Raw genomic sequence first — 25,574 nt, 5'->3', positions numbered from 1 at the left:
GAAAATTTCCCTTCTAGCCTTTTTTCAAGTTTTTTATTCCCAAGAATTTCAAACACACGCCGAGCCCGGAGAGCGTAATAGGACAGAAGTCTGTGGATGCCCCGGTCGGCTCCAACAGTGATCGGCACAGGGCCGTCCTGCTCCCTCTCTCCTCCCATGTGCCTCCCTTCATTGTGGGAGGAGGGTGAACCTTCCTGGAGAGAGGCAGCCTCGCCCACTGCAGGCAGGGGATGGTGCCCTGAGGGCAGCAGGTCCCAGGGACCCCAGTGGGGAAGGGGACTGAAGAAGGAGTCCAGGGGAATCTAAGTCATCAGTGGAAGTGAGTGAACCTCTCGCTGGGGAGGGTGGGGTCTGAGCCAGGTGCAGGGAGGCCAGGCCCGAGGAGGCCGTGGGACAAAGTCGCAGGTGGCTGGCCTGGGGTGGTGCCTGCGGGAGGACGCCACCCGTGCCCCACATGCCACCTACGCTGTGGCCGACCTGCTCTGCCAGCCCATTCCTCCCATGGAGGAAGTCGGTGCGGGGCCCGTGCAGAGCCTTGACACCAACTGAGGGTGACAGACAGAGCCCGGGATTGACATGGGAGGTGAGCTGGTTTGTGCACAGATGGACAGCACAAGCTGTTTCTATGCAGGTCCCCGCACCTGCGCACCCCTGTGGTGAAGGTGGCATGGATGGAGCAGAGCCTGCGGGTGGAGGAGGGGGCGGTCCAAACCGTCCTGCTGGGAGACGGGCGGGGGGAGGGGGGCCCTGGGGTGTGCGGTAGCTGGGAATGCGCGTGGCAGTCAGCGTGCCGGGTCACGGAGGCTGCTCCTTACCTGGTGCGAGGGTCAGAACACTGAGTGGCTCGTGCGGGGGGAGATGTTATGTCACATGGGGGGCCAGTCCTCATACCCTTGGGGTCCCTGAGGTTTGATGGGGCGCTCGTAGCGAGGATGGTGGGGGCAGTGGCGTCGGGCTTGGGTGCCAGGAGGGAGCAAAACCCTCCCTTCCAAACAGCCCACCTTGGCCTTTGTGGGCTTGAAGCTCAGGCTGGAGCTGGGGCTTTGCCCATGATGGCATTGCTGCTCTGGCCGCTGAATCTCCCAGAGGGGAGCCAACACTTTTCCTTTGCTGTCCTTCCTCAGTGTGGCCACCACGGTCCCTCAACTGTCCCTTCCAGTATGGCCACCCCGTCCCTTCACTGACACTCCCAATGTGCCTACCACTGTCCCTTGATGCCCCCCCCCCCACTCTGTGTCCTTAGGTGCTATACTGCCCCAAGAGCCAGCCTCCTTCTTAATTTTTTTTTTTTTTACATTTATTTTTGAGGGACAGAGAGAGACAGAGCACAAGTGGGCGAGGGGCAGAGAGACAATGAGACACAGAATCCGAAGCAGGCTCCAGGCTCCGAGCTGTCAGCACAGAGGCCGACGCCGACGTGGGGCTCGAACTCGTGAACCACGAGATCATGACCTGAGCTGAAGTCGGACGCGCAACCGACTGAGCCCCCCCAGGCGCCCCGACCCAGCCTCCTGGTAGCATCGAGTCTTGGCTCCGGAGTCAGGCTGCTCTCTGTGTTCTGGGGAAGGTCTGTCAGCAGCAGTAGGGACCACGTGCTTCCTTGACCCTGCCCGAAGAAAGAGAAGCCCTCCTCCTCACACAGAATGTGAGTCCTCTCCTCCCACCCTGCTGGGCCTTTTGGGTGGTGGGCTGCCCAGATCACTACTAGTTGCCCTAGGAATGCCATGCGCCGCTGGCCGTGGACCAATCAGACCTGCCTCTGGATTTGGGGATTGGGGGTTATCATGCCCTGAGCTGTGTGAGGGAGGGACAGACACTGAAACCAAAAAGGGGGTCCTCAGAGCAAAGAAGTCAGGGCGAATGGCTGCTGGGAGAGCAGCCAGCAGTGTCCTGTCTCCAGGCATTCCTTTGGGCGGCAGGGGCTGTGGCCAGAAGGGTCACCAATCATAGGGACCTGCGAGAGCTATCCAGCTTTTCCGAGGTGTCCTGGCGGACGGGAGGCTCACCTTCCAGCAGCCTAGGGCAGCTACTCAGCCTGAGGTCGACCTGCAGCCAGCTGCACCTCGCCCCCCACTGCCTGTTCCCACTAGGGGCCCGTCCCCAGGCCTATGTCTACACTTGGGAGGAGGGGCAGGTGAGACACGTCTAAGAGGTGGACTCATCCCCGGGCCACCTGGAGCTTTCCATAATGCCCTACTCTTTCCCTAGCCCAGACGTCTCCTCAGAGTCCCTGCCCCTTCTATCCAGCTGCATTCTAGACATCGCCACTTGGATGCGTGCAACTCACATGTCCAAAATGCGACTCATGCTTTTCTACCCAGGCTGGTGCTCTCCCTGAGTCCCCAGCCACAGTGAATGGAATCCCCATGTGAAAGGCCCAAAATTGAGGATGTGTGCCTTGTTCACCTTGAACTTGGGGCTTGAACTCAGAAACCGTGAGATCATGACCTGAGCTGAGGTCGGACGCCCAACCGACTGAGCCACCCAGACACCCCAGGGAGTCTTTCTAAAGAAACATGACAGTGGAGGGAAAATTTGATTTTTTGGTTAGAGATGAAGAACGCCAGAAATGGTAAACATGTAGGCAACTATTGAAGAATACTTATTTGCTCTCAATATCTTTATCATACCTATGACCATGTCAAGTAAAAACTATACTAGTGTATTGTAGGCTTTATAATAGAGGTAGACGTAACACATATGGCAACTACAGCATGAGGGATGAGGTAGAGGGCGAATGAATCTATATGGTGGGAAGGTTCTTACGTTTACGTAAAGTGGTACAACACTAACCTCAAGTAGACAAGTGAACAGTTAAGGGTATACGTTGTAGTCTGTAGAGGAACCACTGTAAAAACAATGCAAAATGATAACTGCCTAAAAAAGCCGTAGATAAGTTACGGTGGGATTTTAAATAATTCATTATCTCAGGCAGGAAAAGGGGAACATAGGAACAAAAATAGATGGACAGACAGTGCTACAGACTGAATGTTCGTGTCCTCCCCCAAATTCACATGTTAAATCCCAATCGCAGCGAGTTAGGAGGTGACTTTGGGAGGTGATTAGGTCGTGGGGAGGAGCCCTTGAATGGGGTTAGTGCCATCCATCATAAGAGAGACTCCGGAGAGGTCCCTCACCCACTCCTGTGGACATGGGCAGAAGATGGCTGTCTGTTAACTGTGAAAGCGGGCTCTCACCCGACACAGAATCTGCCAGGACCTTGATCGTGGCCTTTCTAGACTCCAGAGCTGTGAGAAAGAAATATTTTGTTGTTTATAAGCCACCCAGTCTGTGGTATTTTGTCACAGCAGCCTGATGAGCAGACTGAGACGGACAGTAAGAAGACACACCTAAATCCAACCGTTCAAAAGGTATGGTCAAAGTTAACGGGTTAAACACTGCAACTGCAAGGCACAGATTGTCAGAATGAAGAAGGAGCGAGGATTTTGCTGTCTACAAGAGATGCAATTTGAAAATATGGGGCGCCTGGGTGGCTCATTCGGTTGGGCGTCCGACTTCGGCTCAGGTCATGATCTCGCAGCCCGTGAGTTCGAGCCACGCGTCGGGCTCTGTGCTGACAGCTCCGAGCCTGGAGCCTGCTTGGGATTCTGCGTCTCCCTCTCTCCCCGCCCCTCCCCCGTTCATGCTCTGTCTCTGTCTCAAAAATAAATAAACATTTAAAAACATTTTTTTAAATAATAAAAATAAAGACTCCGATATGTTGATAGTGAGAGAATCCCACGTTATATAGCATGCAAATAGTAAGCCTAAGAAAGTGGGAATGGCTCTATTAAATTAGACAAAACATATTTAAAGGCAAAGACTATCACCCAACATAAAAGGTAATGATGATGTAAGCATCAATTAATCAGGAACACAGAACTGATAGACGTCCTTGCAGCCAATAAAAGGGCTGCCAAATACATGAAACAAAAGTTGACAGAATCCAGAGAAAAACAGACTTTCCCACAAGTACAGGTGGAGATTTTAACATGTGTGCCTCAGCAGTTGAAACAGCTAGATCCGAAATCAATAGAAATAGAGAATATGTTTGTGACCTTACCAACCACCATAGAAAGCCACCTCTGAAGGAACTCTGCCCGATTCGCCACCATGAGCCCTGGGTCTGCAGGTCTGTCCCTCCGACGCCACCGCCTTGTCGGTAGGCCGTCGTATGGGTGCAAAGTGAAGGCGGGGAGCCTTCTGCAGGCTCCGAGCCTTGGAACCTCGAGCCCCCACGGCTCGCGAGGCCCAGTCGCTACAGTAACATTTTGCCTCCTCACGTGCTCTCCTGGTCCAATCATTTGCTCCGTAAAGAGCGCGTCGCCGAGAACTTTCTAGCTTCTCGGCCTGGGGGCTTCTGGGAGAGCTGGAAGCCCGCGTGGCCTTCGCACCGAGTGCTTGGGAGAGGCGGCCACGCAGTTCCCGGCTGTGCGGCTGAGGCGAGTTCTTCAGACCCCTGTGAGTGGGAGCGTGGGGTCGGTCCCCCAGCTGGAGAAGGTAAGAGGGTGGGCGCGGGCCGTGTTAGCGCCGGGGCTTCGGAGTTCCCGGCTGCGTCGGGTGCGGGTGCCCGGGCGGGGAGCCGAGGTGGGTGAGGATGGCCGGAATAGAAGGCTCGTGGGGGGGGGGGGGGCATTCGCCTGAATAGAGGGCTCCTGGGGGGGGCCCGTGGCCCGAATAGAAGGCTTGTGGGGGGTCGCCGGTGGCCGGAGTAGAGAGCTCGTGGTTGGGTGGGGGGGTGGTGGTGGCCGGAGTAGAGGGCTCGTGGCCAGAAAAGAGGGCTGGGGGGGGGGGTGTCCGGAATAGAGGCCTCGTGAGGGGGGGGGACGGTGGCCGGAAAAGAGAACTCGTGGGGGGGGGGGCCGGTGGCCGTAAAAGAGGGCTCGTGGGGGGGGCAGTCGCCTGAATAGAGGGCTCGTTGCGGGGGGGGCCCGTGGCCATAGTAGAGGGCTCGTGGTTGGGGGGGGGCGGTAGCCAGAATAGAGAACTCGCGGGGGGGGGGTGCGCTGGTGTCCGGAATAGCGGCCTTGTGTGGGGGCTGTGGCCGGAATAGAGGCCTAGTGGCCGAATAGAGGGCTCATGGGGGGAGGGCGTTGGGCAGAATAGAGGGCTCGTGGGCGGGCGTTGGGCGGAATAGAGGCCTCGTGGCCGAATAGAGGGCTCATGGGGGAGGGGCAGTCGCCTGAATAGAGGGCTCGTGGGCGGGCGTTGGGCGGAAAAGAGGCCTCGTGGCACGAATGGAGGTTGGGGGGACGGTGGGCATGCTTGCGGGTGAGGGGAGAACTAACGCGGACGCCCGTGGCGGTGTGGGAGCGGGGCGGGGGCAGCCGAGGGAAGGAAAGATTCCACAGTGTCGGAGGCCCGAGAGGAGGCCTGCTGGCTGAGGGGCGTCTGGTTGGGCACTCCAGTGGGGCTAATATCTAAGCTTGTGAGGAGCAGGTAAGGAGGGCTCCCTGGTGCCAGAGGCTGGAGGCCTGAGGGGAGCACCGCTGGGGAGGACGGTGGCGGGGACGATTCCCTGGTGGGGTGGTGAGAGGGCAGGGCTGGCCGCTGGGCGGTGGCGGCTAGCTTCGGGGGCTAGGGGGAGAGAGCTCCTGACCACTGGTGTCGGGGGTGCGGGAGAGGAAGGGTGCCCGGTGCTCAGACTGGGTGGGAGGACTAACGGCTACTGGGAGTGGCGGAAGGGGAGGGGGAAGAGCATCCTGCTGAGGTGGGGGGGATGGGGAGGAGCCTAGGACTGGGGAGGCGTGGGGGGGTGGGAAGCTACCGGGCTGTGCGGGGCGGAAGGGGGAGCGGGGAAAGAAGGGCGCCAACTGCCCCTGGCAAGAAGGGGGCGCCCGCTCGGGGTGTGTGCCTGTGTGTGGGGGGGAAGGGTCCCTGCTGGCAGGCGCTGGTGGGAGGACTCCTCGGTGTGGGGAGGCTAGAGGGGACGGCTAAGGTGGGTGCGCGACTCCGACTCGGAGGGCCACAAGGGAGGGTGACTGGCTGAGGGTGTGGAGAGCAAGGGAGCGAGGGGTAACGGTTGGGAGGGGGGACAGAGAGCTCCGGTTGTGAGGAGGTGGGAGAGGAAGGCTAATGTCTAAGCGTGTCGGGGAGCCCTGCTTCCAGGGACTAGATGGGTGCTGCCACCCTGCGGTGAGCCTGGGTGCGGGGAGGGGGATGGGCTGGAAGGTACTGCACTGACTGGCCCAGGGTGCGTGGGGGAGGGGTTCTGGGGGGGGTACCGGTGGGGGGGGGCCTCCGGGTCGCCTCGGAGATGGGAGATGGAATAAGGATTCTAGCTGTGGGAGGGGCAAGACCTTGTTCTCCACAGAAAATACAGATTCTTTACAAAAGTGCTTTGCACATTCACCCAGATACATCATATGTTGGGCCATAAAAAAGTCTCTATGAGTTTTAAAGGATTGTGTTTTTACATAATAAGTTCTCTGGTCACAGGGGAGTTTTATTTAAAATTAGTAACGGTAACGTATTTTTAAATATTTGGAAATTCGTGGCTCAAAGAAGAAAGCACGAAGGAACTTGGAAAATATTTCAAACTGAATAATAAACCCACGACTTGCTGAAATTATTGGGAGGCAGCTAAAGAAGCAATCAGAAGAAAATGTATTGTTCTAAATATTTATATTAGAAAAGAAGAAAGGCATAAAGTCAATGACCTAAGGGTGCATTCAAAGAAACTATAAAAAGAATAAAGTAAATGCAAAATTAGCTGGCTGAAAAAATGCTGTAACTAAGAAAAGAAGTCAGTACTAGAAAGCAAATTATGGAGACATTTAACAAAGCCATATGTCGGCTTCTGTTTTTAAGAGAGACACAAGGGGAGCCTGGGTGGCTCACCGGTTAAGCGTCCGACTCTTGGTTTTGGCTCAGGTCATGATCACACGGTTTGTGAGTTGAAGCCCCACAATGGGCTCTGTGCTGACAGTGCAGAGCCTGCTTGGGATTCTCTCTCTCCCTCTCTCTCTGACACTCCCTAGCTCTCTCTTTCTCAAAAATTAGTAAATAAGCTTAAAAATAATTTAATGTTTTCATTTGAGACAGAGAGAGAGAGAGAGAGAGAGAGGGAGGGAAACTGACCGCAAGCAGGGAAGAGGCAGAGAGAGAGGGAGACACAGAGTCTGAAGCAGGCTCCAGGCTCAGAGCTGTCAGCACAGAGTCTGACGCCAGGCTCAAACTCGTGAACCAGGAGATCATGACCTGAGCTGAAGTTGGACGCTTAACCGACTGAGCCACCCAGGTGCCCCAAACCTAAAGAAAATTAAAAAAAATTTTTTTTTCAACGTTTATTTAGTTTTGGGACAGAGAGAGACAGAGCATGAATGGGGGAGGGGCAGAGAGAGAGGGAGACACAGAGTCGGAAACAGGCTCCAGGCTCCGAGCCATCAGCCCAGAGCCCGACGCGGGGCTCGAACTCACGGACCGCGAGATCGTGACCTGGCTGAAGTCGGATGCTTAACCGACTGCGCCACCCAGGCGCCCCCAAAATTTTTTTTTTTGAGAGAGAGAAAGAGGGAGAGAGAGAGAGAGAGAGAGAGAGAGAGGAGAGAGAGAGAAGGGATGGGGGAGGGGCAGAGAGCAAGGAAGACACAGAATCTGAAGCAGGCTCCCACCTCTGAGCTATCTGTCAGCACAGAGCCCGATATGGGGCTTGAACTCATAAACCATGAGATCATGACCTGAGTCGAAGTCGGAGGCTTAACTGACTGAGCCACCCAGGTGCCCCCCCCCCAAATTTTTTTTAAAAGAGAAACAAAAGTGGTAAAGCCCTGTTGAGTGTAATCAAGAAAGAAGGAAGGGAACACTACCAGTATCAGGAATGAAAGAGGGCTATCCCTATAGATCAGACAGACATCAGAAAGAGAAGGGAGAGAATATTATGGAAAAATGTACATAAAAAATTTGAAACCTTGACATATTCCTCGGGAGAAACAGCAATTCCTAAAGGTGATGCCAGAAAAAAAAAAAGAAAAGGTGACTAGCTCAGCTCTGTATCTAGTAAATAAATTAGTATAGTATTAAAAAAGTTTTTGGAAAATCAAACAAAACAGGAGGAGAGGGAGAGGGGGCCACCAGTGTGAGGAGGATGGGCTTGGCTGTGCGGTGGCGGGGGGGGGGGGGGGGGCGCTGTGTGCTCTGGACACACCCTTCGCCCCTTTGCACTCACAGGCTGGGGCTCACGCTGCGACAGTCTGTGCCCCTCTCCAGTCATTTCTCTCCACCCTCAGGTTGTGAGCAATGGCGATGGCACTGGCAGTGCTGCGTGACTGGTGCAGGTGGATGGGCGTGAATGAGCAGCGCTCGCTGCTCATCCTGGGCATTCCCGACGACTGTGAGGACCAGGAATTCCAGGAGGCCGTGCAGGCTGCCCTCCACCCCCTGGGCAGATACCGAGTGCTGGGCAAGGTGTTCAGAAAGGAGTTCAGATCCAAGGTCGCCTTGGTGGAGATGGCTCAGTATTTAAACCGAAGTGTGATCCCCCGACAAATACCAGGCATGGGAGGACCCTGGACTGTGGTCTTCCTGCCCCAGGCCCCGGAATCAGAGTCACAGGATACACTCAATTTCCTTGCACAGACCCAGAGGCAAGCAGGGGTTGCCCTGGCAGGCGAGGCAGGAGCTGGGGATGGGGCAGGAGCTGGAGGCGAGGAAGGAGCTGGAGGCGGGGCAGCAGCTGGAGGCGGGGCAGCGGCTGGAGGCGGGGCAGCAGCTGGAGACAGGGCAGAAGCTGGAGGCCAGGAAGGAGCTGGAGGCGGGGCAGCAGCTGGAGGTGAGGAAGGAGGCCAGGCAGAAGCTGGAGGCCAGGCAGGAGGTGAGGCAAGATCTGGAGGCGGGGCAGGAGCTGGAGGTGAGGACGGAACTGGAGGCAAGGCAGGAGCTGGAGGCCGGGCAGTGGCTGGAGGTGAGGAAGGAACTGGAGGCAGGGCAGCCGCTGTGGGCCAGGCAGGGCCTGAAGAGGAAGCAGGAGAGTCAGATGAGGAGGGAGCCGCTGGGGACGCAGGAATTGCAGGTTTGTTAGGATCTGTGAGTGTGGCAGGAGCTGCAGGTGAGGCGGGACCTGCAGGTGAGGAAGGAGCTGTGGGTGTGGCAGGAGCCATAGGTGCAGGAAGATCCTGGACCCAGCCTTGGAGCCCGGCCTGGCAGCCTGTGCTGGAAAACAGGGCCTCTGTGAAACTGAGAACCTTTCCTGGAATGGAAGAGCCACACCGAGAAGAAGAGTCCTTTGAGAGCTGGCTGGATCACACCAGCGACATGCTGTACCTGTGGTGCCACATCACAGAAAGGGAGAGGAGGAGGAGGCTGATGGAGAGCTTGGGTGGCCCCGCACTGGATCTCGTGTGCGGCCTCCTGGCAGAAAACCCTGACGTCCCTGCACAGGATTGCCTGGCCGCGCTGGTCCAGGTGTTTGGGAGGAAGGACACCCCCACGGCCGCACGGCTGAAGTTCCTGACCTGTGGCCAGCGGCCCCAGGAGACTCTCTTTGTCTATGTGATTCGCCTGGAAGGCCTGCTGCAGTCGGCCGTGGAGAAGGGGGCCATCCATCCCAACGTTGCGGACCAGTTGCGCGCCCGGCAGGTGCTGATGCGGGCCCGCCCCAACGAGATGCTCGAGAACAAGCTGAGGAGGATGCGGCTGGACAGGAGACCACCTGGCTTCCTGGGCATGCTGCGGCTCATTCAGGAGACCGAGGCATGGGAGGCCACCGCAGCTAGGAGTGAGCACTTGCAAGTGGAAGAGGGGGCCCGTGTGGGCACCGGAGGCCTGGCCGCTGCCCGGGCCAGTGGAGAGGTTGCCGAAGCCTCCCCAGCCAGGGAAGATGCTTCCCAGGCTGCCCCGGCCAACCTAGGGGCCAGTGAGGCCGTTCCTGGCAGTGCCGAAGCTGATACGGCTGCTCCTGAAGCCCATGATGCCGCCAGGGCAGCCCTCGTCCCTGAGGAGGCCCCCAAGATCTTCCCTGCCACGCAGGAAGATGAAAATGCTCCCGCCTCTGCGGGCCTAGCTCAGGCAAGGCCCTCAGAGGCCCCTGGGGGCCCCACCCCTGCCCAGATGGGCAGCGCTTCCAGGGAGGGCCCGGGAGGTCCTGGCTGTGAGCCGGAGGGCCTCGCCCAGGCAGGAGACCAGGAGGCTGGGGAGCCCCTGGAGGAGGGGCCCAAGCCCATCCCAGAGGAGTCGGGAAACGAGGACGGGGCTGGGGAGGTGAGGCCCCCCAAGTCCTCCTCGGGCAAATAGGCTCAGAAGGCCCAGGGGCCCCCTCTCCTCTCAGGCAGCAGCGCTCTGGAGGCAGGGGGAGGCCACGCCAGGGCAGCAGCCTCTCCCCACATGGAGGCAACAACCCACCCAGCCCAAATTCCCAGGACCCCATCTTCCCAAGGCACCCTGGCCACCACCATCAGCCCTTCCAACGGACCAGGATGACCATACTTGATGCAGAGTGGGGCAGGGAGAGGTGCCCCCTCCCATGGCAGCTCCGCCCCAGCCCCAGCCCCAGCCCCAGCGCGAAACCCTGCCAGTCCAGGCAGCCAGCCTGGGAAGCACCCCTGAGTGGCTGGCCCTAGCCTAGGTGAGGGGCACCTGAAAATGTGTGCCACCCACACTGGCCTGGGAGATGGTAGGGGCCGTCTCAAGGGTGCCGGCCCCTCGGGCCGCCCAAGAGGGGGACCCTCATTCACTGACCCGTGGAGCACGTCACTCCACGCTCTGAGAAGCCCACTTGTGCCTCTGTAGGCCCCTTAGTGACCCCCCCCCCGTGTCAAGTGGCACCCCCAGCTCCCCCTACACGCACCCTAGTTACCATTCCCGTGCAGAGCCCTGAGGTGTGCAGGAGCCCGCGGCGGGTGTCCTGGCCTGACGCAGCAGCCACCTCTCAGCCCCGGGTGTGTGGCACGAGCTTCAGTGCGAGCCCAGGCTCTGCTCGCTGTCGTGCGGTGTCGTGAGCTCAGCCCATGCTTCCTCGGTGTAGGTTTAGGCCAACTGCTGCTTGTTCTTGTGGAGATGTGTGTGTGTTCTTATGTGAGCAGCTGCCCCCACCCCGCCCCGGAGACCTGTCGAAGCCCAGTCCCAGGAGATGGCGGGAAGGACAGAAGAAGGCACGGCTGGTGCTGACCCCGCGACCTCAGGAAGGAAGAACTGGACCAAGGACAGAGGTGGCCTGTGAGAGTCTCCACGGAACTGTGCTCTGATGTACCACTCTCTTGCTACTTGTGACTGAGTTTCTTTGGCTTGTCCGAGTGCCCCATGCTGCGTTTTGCAGCGTCCTGTGACTGTCCTGTGCAGGCCATAGGGCAGGGCCAGGCCCCAGCATGTCGGCCAGAGGGGAGAGTGCCCTGGAGTGAGGGGCCATGGCCAGCGTCCATCATCCTGGCCAGAGGCCGATCGTGGGGCCCTCAGGAAGGGAGGCTATGGCGGGGGGGCCACGGTGTTGGGGGGAACAGGGGCACCTCATTTGGGATCCCAAGAGGAGGGGGGCTGTGACCTGTGGGCTGTAGTGGCTGCTCGGCGTTCCTCTCTGTGTTGTCCCTCCTTCTCTTCAATGGTTGCAGCAAATGTTTCTGTTCAATAAAGTTCATTGAATGTTTCAGCTGAGTGCTGCCTCTGCTGTGGGCAGTCGAGGAAAGGGTCACCTGGGGTTGGGAGAGGGAGCCAGAGAAAATATTCTTGTTCGGCACCCATGGGAGGCTTCTCCAGTGACAGGGTAGGGTAGGCACTTTGACAGGAAAAATAGGATGTTTTTGAGGGCCGTTCTATTTTACAGGTGAATTACAAAGTTTTGCGGTCCCATTGGTCTTCATCTTGGGATGATCCTGTCACCTTTGAAATTGAGCGGGAGTAGTCATGCTTTTTCTTCCCTTGACTATGCTAAAGGGGTCACTGGCATCCAGTTCCTGGGATTGAATATTGCTTAAGGTGTGTGATGCATGGAGTGGGGCCATGCGACCAAGAGCTGTCGTGCTTCCAAAGCCTATAGCATCCTTGGTGAGAGTGCCAGCGTTAAAACGTGATAGGATTTTTGGGGAAAAAAAAAAAAAAGAAACCCAAGTGTATTTTAATTTGAGGTATTGTAAATGTGAAAATCTCAGCATGCAACAACATTGACAATACTTACTGAGCAACCGATTAGACACTTGCGGGGTTTCTGGAAAATGGGTACATTTTCCTACCCCCTCCACCTGCAAAAAGACTTGCTCTCAAGGCAAAAAGAAAGTTGGGGCCGCTGGGATGCACAATGAAGGAGGACCCACACTAGCTGCGGGCGGGGAAGGTTTGCTGTCTGCAGGGGTCATGTTCAAGGATGGGGGAGGGCGGGTAGTTGGGTTTCACACTAAGGGCAGTGGGAAGCCGTCAGACCATTTGGGTGAGCCCGGTGTCCCAGGAATTTGCCACTGGATGTGCCAGCTGTGAAAGGAGCAGAAAATGCCAGGTTGGCACTCTTCCAGCCTCCCTTACAGCTAGGGCCTGGGCACATGAGCAGGAGCCATCAATCAGATGAATCTGGGGCCAGAGACGGGAACGAGTCGGGGCCCCCCAGATTGGTCTCAGGCGGGCTGGTGGCAGTAGGGGCAGTGAGACCCGTCTCCCGAGGAGCAGCCACAGCCGTAGGTCTCACGGCGGCATCCACGTCCGGCATCAGGGCCGCAAGTCACAGTGTCTGTGCCCACTGCCATAGGAGTGCCCTCAGCGCGGCACAGCAGTGCGATTCAGACCCTTGTTCCTCTCTGCAAAGCCCCCAAGCCTGGCTTTCCAGCCCTCCCCAAACAGCCGCGAGACACCTGCTATTCAGCTCATTTGTGCTGCCATCAGCTGCAGTGAGATGCGATTGCTAAAGACTCCGCGTGGTACGGGAGCCCCCGATGACACCTGCTAGAAGAGCATCCAGTGTCCGCACAGGAGTAGGTGTTTGTATTGCAGTTCCTGCTGGGCAGCTGGCAGTTGGGGCCATGTCTCGTGCCTCCAGGGCAGGTTGGGGGTAAGCAGGGTGGGGGAGCTCAAGGTGTTGGCCCCTGGGGTATGGGACAGCGTGGGTGGGCCTTGGCCTCTTGTGCCTTGGGGCTGAGTGCTACAGCTGACGTCCGAGGGGGAGCCAGTCTGGTGGAGAGCGGGGAGCCCCCGGTTTGGGGTGAGGGCACACGTCCCTGCCTGAGAACCCCTCCCAGGCCCAGGTGAAGTTTGTGTGTGAATTAGAGGAAGACTCCATTGGCTGACAGCAGCCAGCTGAGGGGGCCGAGCAGCCTGGGTGCTCGGGGGAAGTCCTGAGCTTCCGGTGCTTCACTCGTGTCCCAGATGGGGTGGTCAGGGACATCCTCACAGGCCTCGATAACATCTTCCACGTTTCCTTCTCAGTTTCCTTCCCGTGCCCTCTGTCTGGCCCACAGTGCAAGTCCGTGTCGGTCTAGCCCCGTCCTGTCCCTGCCTGTACTCTGGGGCGGCTGGTAGAGTCCTGAGGAGTGCGGGGGGGTGGGGGGAGGGATCCTCTGCCCCACCGGTCACACCCTTTCCAGGTGTGTGTGTGGGGGGGGGGGGCGGATCCATGGCTGACAGTTGGCTAAGGGGTGGCAGCTTGGAGAGAGGACTACCCTCCCTGAAGCCTAGTGCAGACGCTGCTGACACCCCCACCTGGCCCCCTCGCCTATTCCAGTCCCAGCCCAGCTCCTGTCTGTACAGGGGGTGACTGTATTCAGCAAAGGACCAGTAAGACCCCACTATGGAGTGCCCTGAGCAATGAAACAGAGGGAAGCCTGCTGGCTGCTTGAGTGGGGGGTGGGGGGACGCGGCTTTGTGCCCCTGGAGGGCACTCAGGAGCTGGCCTTGAGCAGCTCCCCAACAGCGGCTTGGCGTGGGGGGCTGAGTCTTGCTCTGCGCACACGTTCTGGTGGCCACACGACTTCAGGGGACAAGTCCACCGGGGCGGGGCTCCAGAGACCGTCCTGGCAGCCAGGTGCCCAGGGAGCCAGCAACTTCTGGGTATGCGGGGATCTGGGCTGAGGATGGCTTGAGGGAGACCTCGGTGAGCCTGTGCCCAGTGGCCACGTCGCGGGCCCCAGAGCCGTGTTTTCGAAGGTTTAGGGCTGAGATGCAGCGCACGCCTGTTCCCGTGGTGGCCAGCTTCCCTCATCGTCGTGTTAAGTTGCCGCTCTTGCCGTCTGGTGCGTTCCAGATATGCTGGGATCCAGGTGGCCTCGGGAAGCTTGCCAAGAGGGCTGCACCAGGAGCTCAGGCTTCCGCTGGCTCCAGCGGTGTGGCAGGGGCAGGGGCGGCGCTGCCTAGCTGTGCTCTCCATGGGACTGGCCCTGGGCAGGTGCCCCTCAGGGATCCTCTCTCCCAGCCCCGCCCACCAGCACCCGAGGAGACAGGCGCCCACAGCACTGTGGGAGGCTCAGGGAGCCAAGGCACACGTCCCTCGGAAACAAAATGGGTGACCCCTCACCACATAGGGGCGTGTTGTGGAGGGGCAGAGGAGGCAGGGAGGCACCCCCAGACAGAGGACAGCGTTTATGAGGTTTACCGTGTCCACTGGGCTAAGCTGCAACTAGTTCTCCCAGAATTCCCTGCCCCGTATGGTCCGGTCCGGGTTAGGGTTGACCCCAGGAGCAATCTGCACAAGAATTGGAAGGGAGAGATGAATGAAGCAAGGGTATTTACAAACATACTCCTGAGGCCAGTATAGCAGTGAGGCCAGGTGTTATGGCCCTGCTGCTGCCACCGAATTGCCTCCTTCCACTTCTCCAAGTGCTGGGCCAGGGGTGAAGTGGTGGGACACAGATGTGGCTTCCAGTTTGTTCTTGACCCCTGCGGTGCTCACCCTCTCTGCTTCCCTCACGCCAGCTCTGCTGAGATCAGGCCCCAAAGGAGCGGCTCCCCTGACCGAGAGGGGTGCAATCCCTGTGCTACATCATCTGTATCCCTTAGGGAGTGCGTTCTGATCTCGAAGGAGCCTCAACCGGCAGGCACACCGAGGCCCGGCCTTGAACCAGGCCCTCATCCACCCGGCTCACGGAGAACTCCCTGCCTGGGGGCTGCCCTGCCCTGGCTGCCCCCAGCCCATGGCTGCTGGCTCCTTGTTGCCCCTTGCTCCACTGTGTCCTCCTGGGGCATGCTTTCATGCCTCATTGTCCTTCTTACTTTTGCCTGCCAGGGGTTGCTTCTCTGTTAACTTATTCCGAAGTGAATGAGAAGGTCCACAATCGAATGCCCTGCTGGGTCCTGGTTTAAGAAAAGCTCAGACTCAGGAATTGCCCAAGAAGCCTTATCTTGCCCGTCAAAAGGGCCAGAGCCAGTACAGAGCCCCCTGGTGACCAGCCAGGGGTGCTCTGCGCTCATGCCTAAGTTTCCGCTGCCTGCAAAAGATACCCACTTAAGAAAGGCAATTCCTTCAAGGCCTTGGGCTCTTTGCCTCTCTAGTCGTACAGAAGAGTGATGGGCTGGCTTCGCTTCAAAGACAGCTTCAAAGAGAAAAATGGCATTGGGAACCGCAGCAACTCCAAACCACAAATTAGGACGCTCTCCAGGCAAACACTGCTATGTCTGGACGGGGTAGGGAGCCAGCTGGGTCAGCGATGCCTCCTCAGGAAGGGAGCAAGAATCAGACTGCTCGCGAGTCAGGGATCACAGTCTGCAAAGTCATAGAAAAATAGAAAACGAATCTCTGGTTCGAGTGATGAAACTGAGGGACAGGCCGCAGGAGTGTGGAGCGTCACTGCGGAGACCCAGTCAGGTAATGTGGAAGCTAGAGACGGTGTGGACGTGTTGGCAAAATCAAGTGTGTTCACAACCCATCGTGGGTCCTATACATGAACTGGCAACAGCAACAGTTACACACATAGTAAGAGGAGGAAAGGAACAGAAGCAAACAGCAGATGAAAGGCACATCACAAGGGGAAATTGCACAAAACATACAGGAAGACTCGAGACAAAACAAAACACAAAAAACCTCCACAGGTGCAAAGCAATTCCAGAAAAGATGATTTCTCAAAAGAAAAGAGAATTTATTTTTTCAATTTACTTATTTTGAGAGAGAGAGAGAGGAGAGAGAGAGAGAGAGAGAGAGAGAGAGAGAGAGAGAGAGAGGAAGAGAGAGAGCGGGAGAGAGAGAATCCCAAGTAGGCTCCGTGCTGTCAGCACAGAGCTCCCTGATGTGGGGCTAGATCCCAAGACCCTGGGATCATGACCTGAGCCGAAATCAAGAGAGTAACGCTTAGCCAGCTGAGCCACTCAGCCGCCCCAGAAAAGAGAATTTAAAGAAATGATGAGAAAATAGAAGGAAATGAGAGGAAGGCAGCAGTACTCAGAAAAGAATTGGAAGAGGGAAATACAAATATTACTGAGATAAAAGCCACACTAAGAGCAATTCACACTTGGAGTAAATACAACCAAGGAGACCACATACACAATGGCCACCTGGAGACATATTTGTCTTGTACAAAATGAGAGCAGAGGCTTGGAGAGAAGCTAGGCAAGGAAATATACGTGTGTGTGTGTGTGTTAGAGAGACAGAGAAAGACAGAGAGAGAGAGAGAGAGAGAGAGAGAGAGAAGAGGGAGAGAGAAGAGGGAGAGAGAAGAGGGAGAGAGGAGAGTGTGTGGGAGCTTCCCATAGATGGATCCAGGCACTCTCTATGGCAAACCAGCACTTTCCAGAGCCCAGTGGGGCCCTCCCACAGTGTCACGCCTCATCAGCTCTGGAACTGCATTGGGTGACAGAACACACAGGAGGCCAGAGTTGTTATTGCTCCATTCCCCAGCAGCCTCCCAGTAAGAGACGGGGAGAGGGCTCTGCAAGCCCCCTCTGCTTCCAAACAACAGCTGCACAAGCTTGGCTTGGCTTGAAACTTCCCAACGTGTGCAGAGGAAAGCTAGCGCTCTTCCCTTTTCTGTCTGTCTGTCTGTCTGTCAGTCTCTCTCTCTGCCCACACACACACACACACACACACACACACAACACAGAGCCTAGAGACCCTGGAGGAAAGCTGAGACCCCACTGGGTACAAGGTAACCTTGTGTGGCTTTTAGTCAAAGCCAAGAATGATCTAGCCCTTCCTGTTCTGTTTCCTAGACAACGCGTTTTGTGTAATCATGGTCAAGGCAACGTACATTTCTGCTCAGAATCAAGGTCGCAGTACAACACTAATTCACCACGGCAACAGCAGACTGCTCCTGTGACATGGGTGATGGGATTTGCAAGGGAAAAACCACATGCAGAGAGCTGCTTCCCAGCCAAGTGATCTCGCCTTTAGGTACAGTGAGTCTGCGCCACGCAATAGACTTTACTCCCGTGGAATCTGGAATCCACAGCCTTAAAAGGCACAGAATCCTTTATAAGTTCAACGGAAGTAATTTGCCCGAGAGAGCCAGCCAGGCAGACGGTGCCACTGGTAACCGACATGTCACAACAGGAGCCATCCTACCTGATCTGGCTTTAGGCGTTTAGTTCCATCTGAAGATTCATACAAGTCACCTTGGCCTTTGTAAACAAGCCTGCGCTGCTCCCGGTCAAGTTAAGCATTTGATCAACTCTAACAGCAGTTCACTGTGGGACTAAAGGCACCCGCCCTTTGTGGGTCTCAGACGAATGAGTTCTGACAGACAGTGGTTCTAGAACAAAACGTTGTAGCTTAAGATTTGATCTCGCTCCTAATTTCTGGGCCCAAGGCCAATTGTCAGTCACCACCTAGCTCGCACTTCTCTTCTCTGGCAGTGTGTTCTTTGTTTTGGTAAGTGTGGGTCTGGGGCCACTATGCAGTCTGTGGGCCACCTGCTTGGATGAGGGAGACAAGGACGAGCCGGGGAGTCCCACAGGCCTGTGGAGTCACAAATATCACTTAGAATGGTCTCCTGTGGATATGCCTCAAACCCACCCCCACCCCAATGAGGAGATCTCCCTCCCCTCCCCTAGGAGTAAAGGCTGAAAAGAGAACATGGGCAGGAAGGCGGGCCACCTGGGCATGAGGCTGGCCACGCTAGGTGAGGACTTGGGGACTATGGTTGATGTGCATGTGTGTGTTGCATGTTGGGGAATCTGGTGGAGGAAGTGAGTGGCTTTATGTACTCTCGATGTCGCTGATATTAGAACTAAGGACAGCAATTCTCCGTCACTTCTCCTGTCTGTCCCAAGGCACTCCAGACTTTTGAACTATAATGGGGTCCTATGGCAGTGGCATTTTCTTTCTTTCTTTCTTTCTTTCTTTCTTTCTTTCTTTCTTTCTTTCTTTTTCTTTCTTTCAATCTTTCTTTCTGTCCGTCTTTCTTTCTTTCAAAATGGTTTATTTATTTTTGAGAGAGACAGCGTGAGTGGGGAAAGGGCAGAGAGAAGAGAGCGACAGAGGATCCAAAGCGAGCTCTGTGCTGACAGCAGTGAGCCCGATGCGGGACTCAAACTCATGAACCACGAGATCATTACCTGAGCCAAAGTCGGATGCTCAACCGACTGAGCTACCCAGGCGCTCCAGCAGTGCCATTTTCTTAAAGACCCCCACCCCCCACCCCCATCTATTGTGGCCAATGAAAAGGCTCAGGTAGCCATGTTGAATTAGCGAGCCCTCAAAAAATACATGCGCATGACAATCCACAGATATCAGGGTGGGTGTCCCTTGGCCCTGATTCAAGTTAGGATCTGAGGGATGGAGGAAAGCCATTTCTTTGGTGCCTAAGGCATGACATGTTTCTCAAAGCTGTACTACCTGAAGATGAAGTGAAATTTAGAGGGCAGCAGGGCTCCCACGCTGCAGCGTCCAAGAAAGGGGGATTGTGAGGGCTATCTTCTCAGGGCTCCAGGGGCCCTGGGTCTTGCCTGGGGCCCTGAAGGCCAGTTTTAAGTACCCCCTCCAGGCAAGGGCAGGTGACGGGGTATCTGAGGGACCTTTGGAGGCAGAGAAGTGGTAAGAGGCGTGGCTGCCTTCTCTTTGCATCTCCAAGTGCCCCAACTGGAAAGAAGGTGGCCCAGAGGAGGTAGCTGGCATATTTTGTCAGCATAATCACACAGCCCAGCAGGCCGGCAGCCCCACTGGCCACCGGTGCCCTTGCCTCCTCAGGCTGGGTCATTTTCCCACATTTGGGACCCCTTCTGCCACAGACACCCTCTCCAAGTGTCTCCCGCCTTGCCTCTGTTACTGCCTGCAACATCGTGGGCCACCTGTGTCTCACTCGCTGTCCTTAACCTCCTTGGGAGCTCCTCAGAGCCCAGGTAATCTCTCTTCCACCTGGAGGCACCATCTTCAGAAGCCTTGCCTTGGTGGTTTCTATTTCAGGACCCCGAGGCTTCAAGGTTGAGAACTGGCTCTCAGTCAGTGAGCACAGTTCCAAAGGTAGCGGGTGGGAGAGTGGTCACTGGTGACAAGATCTTTGATCAGCAGCTTGGCTGATGGAAACATATGTTCTAACCTAGAAAGTCCCGTGACTCAGGCCAGGGTGGCCCAGGAAGGGCCAGAGGCAGCTTCTGTGGCCACATGGTCAAGTGATGAAAGCCACCCTGCTGAGAAACCCTCTCAACTCCATTGCTTTGGTTACCAACTTTCCGAAAGTTACATTCCGTTCAGATCTCACGGTTCAAGGAAATACCAAAGGCACTTTGTAGCACTTTTCCACATTTCACTTTTAAAAGCCCTCCCTTTACTGATTCTGCCTGTGGGTGGGGCTTAGAGAAGGCCTCTGAGCAGTTGACCTTGAATCTGAAGCCTGAAGGATGAATAGCAGGGGCAGGAGAGGATCCCGTAGAATTGGGATGCGCGTGCCAAAGCCTCATGGGTTACATACGCGGGGCCGAAATGAGGAATATGTTAGGAAACTGAGGCTCACGTCGGTGAATGCTGTGCCCGAGACGGCACCATCAGGGAGTGGCTCTGCTGTGTTGGATTTTGCGACAGAGTCCTGCTCTGCTCAGAGCTTCTGTCGCCAGCATCGTTACTTCATGACCCCACTGTCTTCCTGGAGAGATGCCCCTTTTACTTTTGCGACTGTAAGCTCGGCGAAGGCAGGGAATGCATGGCTCCCTAAGGCACCCCCAGCTCCTAGCCGTTTGCGTCCTCAGGCTGGCTCGCATAGTAAGTATCGTTCAAAGACACTGACATTGGTGGGGCATCCGCTTTGGCCAGCCTGGGCTAGGGATTTGGGGCATAGACGTGGTGCTCGGAGTTTGGTGGGAGAGAAGGACTCTCTCAGCGACTACAGAGGTCCATTGGGAAATCTTGCCTGCAGTTGACCGTATCAGACTCACTCCCTGACTCCCGTCGGTTGGCACTGAGATGCTGGGCATCCATCCTTTCCCCACTCCCTCTCTGCACTGGACCTGCATCACCTCCTTTGCTCTTGTCCTCCCCGGGCCTTCTGCTGTGCCGATTACCCTTGGCCTTCGTACTTCCTTCTCCTCCACCTCCTACCTCAACTGAGGGGCCACCACCTTACGCTCCATCTCTTGTCCCACGTACCATGGGGGCAAAAGAAAGGGCTGGTACCCTCTTTGCCCTACAGTGTTACTTCCTGTACCTGCATTCCTCCACCCACGTGTGAAATCTGGCCCTTCTAGGCTCACCTCATCTAGTTAAATCCATCTCGAGTGTCCCTGTTGTTTGTGTCTAGCCTCTCCTCCTACAGCTGCCTTGCTTCCCTGCTGTAAAGGGCACAGCCCTGGGCCTACCGCCCTTCCCCCACACCCCAACCTCTTCTGCCTAGGTGCCTTCTCTGGGCCCGTACCTCCTCCTTCCACCCTCCCACCCACCCTTGCTCCTCTACAATCCCTTGAGCTTGATGCGAGCTGGTGCCGGTCCCTGCCTCCACCCACCTTTGCCCAGCCCTTTCCAGGCTCCCTTTCTTCACTGCCTGGGATTCCAGGGTTGCTTCTCTGACGACCTCCTCAGCATCTCTGCCTCCCATGTGCCTGGTCATTCATCCCAGTTATTGAGCACCAACTGTGTGCCAGGTGTTCTGCTCGCTGTTGGGATACAGCGGGGACCCGGGATCGATCAGCTCCCTGCCCTCGTGGATGTCATAATCTAGACATTGAAAAGTAAGCCCACAGTTACATGTATGGTTAGAAAGGGTGATAGCTGCTATGTAGGAAAATGCCAGGCACCTGAGATTAGAAAAGAGTCCAAATGTAGCCTAGGAGAAGAGGGAGGCGAAAAAGGGATGCTGAGGAAGTGACCTTTGTGCTACAACCTGCAGAAAGGGGAGGAGAAGCGCCCCCATCTTTTGAGTATTAGCCTGCTGGAGCCATGTGCTCAGCTGTCTCTAGCCAGGGGCCAAATCATGATTTGTATTTTGTATTTTTGTAGCCTTTTGGTACATACCTAATGGTGCAATTGCTGGATCATAGAGTAGTTCTATGTTTAGTTTTTTTCGAGAAACCTCCATACTGTTCTGTAGAGTGGCTGCACTGGTTTGCATTCCCACCAACAGGGCAAACGGGTTCTCCTTTCTCAACATCCTTGCCAACATCTGTTGTTTCCTGTGTCGTTAATTTTAGCCATTCTGTCAGGGCCATTTGGAATGTCACTGACACAGGAAACTACTCGTGAGGGTCTCATTCGGTGTGCCAGTGGGTGGTTTAGGCATGGGCATGGGTGGATGCATGGTCTGTGGGGTCTAAAGCTTATGCAGTTTGGAGGGCCTTCTGTAAGAAAAAGAATGTAAAATTATAGCGATGAAATTGTTAGGGCCCATCTCAGCACCTGGAGCTTAGACAGTCAGCAGTGGAGGTAGTAGGAGTTCAGCCTTACTAGGCCAAGATCCAGGTGTTGGCGTGGCCACGTTCCCTCTGGAGCCTCTAGGAGAGAATCTATTTTCCCGGTCTTTTCCGGCTTCTGGAGCCACATTCCTTGGCTCGTGGCTCCTTCTTCCATTATCAAAGCCAGCAGCAGAGCATATTCAAATCCCTCTCTGCTTCCATCACGTTGCCTTCTTAACTTCTGTCTTTCAAATCACCGTCTGCTAAGGTGATCCACATGGTTGCAGTTCGGGCCCACCTAGATGATCCAGGATCACCTCCCCATCTCAAGTCCTTAATTCAATCACATCTTTAGTGCTTTTCTGTTTGTTTGTTTGTTTGTTTTTGTTGCCATCTAAGGTCACATTCACAGGTTCCAGGGATTAGAACGTGAGGATTTCTGGCTGGGCGGAGGGGAGGAGCTACCACATGTTTACTGGCCTTGGCCACATGGGCCCTGAGCGTACAGGAGGGACGGAAGCTTGGGCGCATGGCCAGGGCAGAGCCTGCCCCCTCTGGAAAATTCTGCTCTCTGCCAGGATTTACAGCTCAATTCAAAAGGAATGTAAGAATCGGGGAACAGGCCGAGAAGATTTAATCCCTGTAACAGCTGAGCCCCATGTACCTAGAAGTTAATTATGCATATTTGGGAATAGGGAAGGATTGGGAAGGCCCTGGCCCAGCTGGAATCCAATGACCTCAGAATCACATTCCATGGAAGGAAAGGCCACCGCAGTCACCTAACAGGGATGAAGTTGGTGAACGGATCAGTCCACTGGGGACGGCTTAGGGGCTCAGACAGGCTTGGGGGAGGCCTCTCGTAACCGGCTTGTTACCTGTTTAAGTTGCTTTTCCTGCTTCCTTGGGTTAGTAAGCATTAAGCAATGTCTACTTGGGTACCAAAACGGAGGCCCCTTTTTGATCTCAAAAGGGCTCTGTGCACCCTCTACAGTTTGTCCCCCCTGTCAGCTTCAGGTTCTCTCTGCCACCCTGGTTCAAGGCTCGAGGGTCTTTTCTTCTACCTCCTTTCCTCTTGCTGTTTGGCTGATTCGACTTTCCCGTGTGTCACCCTCTCCATCTCACTTTGCTCACGTGTCCCCCCTCTGTCCCCCGGACCACTGTGACGGTCTCCTCTGGCTTGCCTAGCCTCCAAGGTCAGTCTCCCTCAAAGCCCTCGCCGCCCAGAAGCAAAGAGGTCCTTGACAAGTGTGAGCCGCATCTTGCCCTCACACTTAAAGCTGCCCGGTAGCCCCTTGCTGCCGCCAGCAGAGAGGCCAAGGCTGGCAGTAGGACTGGCCCCAACTCCCCAGCTCTGGAGGCCAGAAGTCTGAGATTGACATGTGGGCAGGGTTGGCTCCTTCTGAGAACTTTGAGGGAGAGTCTGCTTCTCCCTGTTTGGGTGGTAGCAGCAATCCTAGGCATTCTTTGGTTTGTGGCCATTTAACTCAACTCTCTTGCCCCCGCTTTCGCACGGTCTTCTCCTGCGTTTCTGTGTGTGTCTTTCTCCTCTTCTACATCTTATGTGGACACTGGTCATTGGGTTTACGGTCCACCCTAATCCAGAGTGACCACATATTGATATCCTTTACTTAATCACATCTGTAAAGACCGTATGCTCAAGTAAGCTCACATACACAGCTTCCGCGTGGACACGTCTTTGGGGGAACCACCCTTCAACTCTATCACAGGTGTGTGAGTTTTCTTTTTTTTTTTTTTTTTTTCTTTTTCTTAATTTTTTTTTTCTCAACGTTTATTTATTTTTGGGACAGAGAGAGACAGAGCATGAACGGGGGAGGGGCAGAGAGAGAGGGAGACACAGAATCGGAAACAGGCTCCAGGCTCCGAGCCATCAGCCCAGAGCCCGACGCGGGGCTCGAACTCACGGACCGCGAGATCGTGACCTGGCTGAAGTGGGACGCTTAACCGACTGCGCCACCCAGGCGCCCCGTGAGTTTTCTGATCTGCATAACAAATGACGAAAAACTTAGTGGCTTAAAACAGCACACATTCATTATCTCCCCCCAGTCTCCCCGGTGTATAAGTGTGGGTGTACCTGGTCCTCTGCTCAGGATGCCATCAGGCTGTGATCCACCTGCTGGCTGGCCGTGTTCTCATCTGAATGTGCAGGCTCAGTGCTCCCGGAAGCAGCCCCTAAGTAAGGATGGATGGAAGGAAGTCTGAATTTTTAAAAAATCACCATTAAAGAACCTAAAGCAGTATTCAAACGTTTCCCAGAAAAAAATAGGCTCCAGGTATTAAAAAAAAAAAAAATCCCCGAGATCTCAAGGATTTCCTAACTTGTACAAACTGTTCAAGCTACAAGAAAATGAGGGAAATCTACCAATTCTTTATGTTTTATTTTATATTTGAGAGACAGAGAGAGAGAGAGAGAGAGTGAGAGAGAGCACAGGATGGGCAGAGAGACAGAAACAGAATCTGAAGCAAGCTCCAGGCTTGGAGCTGTCAGCACAGAGCCTGACGCGGGGCTCCAACCCATGAGCCGTGAGATCATGACCTGAGCCGGAGTCGGATGCTTAATGGACTGAGCCACCCAGGTGCCTCCCAAAATGTATTTTGATGAATATAGTATAACATAAAAAGTATAGGAAGTGTAGGAATTTATAGGTAAAAAATGCTAAAGAAATTATTAGCAACTTGAATTCAGCAACCCCAACCACCGGTTTGTACATTTTAGAAGGATGACTTGTTTGGTGTATGAATGATATCTCAATGAAGTTGCTATGAAAACATTGAATCCAGAAGTATATTAAGCACACACACGCGTGCGCACACACACACCCCCACACACACCCACACACATTGCACACACACACGCACACACACACACACATTACAACTGAATAAGATATATCCCACGAACACAAGGATGGTTCAGCGTCAGAAAAAAATATATCATCGTCATTCAATGAATATCAAATTAAAAGAGAAAAATCATATTATCATCTCAATAGATCCAGAAAAGGGATTCGATATAAAACAATACTTATACCTGATGAAAAGTCTTACCAAACTAAGAATGGAGACACCTTCCTTAACCTAATAAAGATTAGCTACCAAAAAGCCGACCGCAGCATCGTATCTGTTAGAGAATAAATTCCCTCTGTCTGCTACCACCGCTGCTGTTTGCCTTTGCACTGGAAGTACCAATGCAATGAGATAGAAGCCAGCATATATACATCATTAGTATTCTTTTTTTTTTTTAATTTCAATTTTACTTAGTTAACATACAGCAATATTGGATTTGGTTTCAGGGGTAGAATTCAGTGGTTCATCACTTACATACAACACCCGGGGCTCATCACAACACATGTGCTCCTTAATGCCCGTCACCCATCTAGCCCGAGATCTCCCACCCACCTCCCTCCATCAACCCTCAGATTGTTCTCTGTCATTAAAAGTCTCTTGTTGTGGCCAGGATCAAAGAGGTTTTTGCCTGCTTCCTCCTCGAGGAATTTTGATGGCTTCTTGTCTTACATTTAGGTCTTTCATCCATTTTGAGTTTATTTTTTGTGTCTGGTATAAGAAAGTGGCCCAGGTTCATTTTTTTTCTGCATGTCGCTGTCCAGTTTTCCCAGCACCGCTTGCTGAAGAGACTGTCTTTATTCCACTGGATATTCTTTCCTGCTTTGTCAAAGATGAGCTGGCCACATGTTTGTGGGTCCTTTTCTGCGTTCTCTATTCTGTTCCACCGATCTGAGTGTCTGTTTTTGTGCCAGTACCATACTGTCTTGATGATTACAGCTTTGTAATACAGCTGGAAGTCTGGGATTGTGTTGGCTCCTGCTTTGGTTTTTCTTTTTCAAGATATCTTTGGCTATTCGGGGTCTTTTGTGGTTCCATACAAATTTTAGGATTGTTTGTTC

At 54.8% G+C, this 25,574-nt stretch overlaps 1 protein-coding gene across 1 annotated transcript; it reads left to right on the top strand.

Annotated features, from left to right (window-relative positions):
* Positions 1 to 4,056: 4,056 nt before the first annotated feature.
* LOC122477208 (paraneoplastic antigen Ma6E-like) lies at positions 4,057 to 11,575 on the top strand. Its single transcript, XM_043570074.1, has 2 exons — positions 4,057 to 4,500; positions 8,229 to 11,575. The coding sequence occupies exon 2, from the start codon at positions 8,239 to 8,241 to the stop codon at positions 10,228 to 10,230; it is 1,992 nt and encodes a 663-aa protein (XP_043426009.1). The 5' UTR covers positions 4,057 to 4,500; positions 8,229 to 8,238; the 3' UTR covers positions 10,231 to 11,575.
* The last annotated feature ends 13,999 nt before the right edge of the window (positions 11,576 to 25,574 follow it).

Source organism: Prionailurus bengalensis, chromosome X (assembly GCF_016509475.1).
Source record: "Prionailurus bengalensis isolate Pbe53 chromosome X, Fcat_Pben_1.1_paternal_pri, whole genome shotgun sequence".
Lineage (NCBI taxonomy): Eukaryota > Metazoa > Chordata > Mammalia > Carnivora > Felidae > Prionailurus > Prionailurus bengalensis.
Note: the sequence above shows the minus strand (reverse complement) of the source record. Positions and strands in the feature narration are given on the sequence as shown.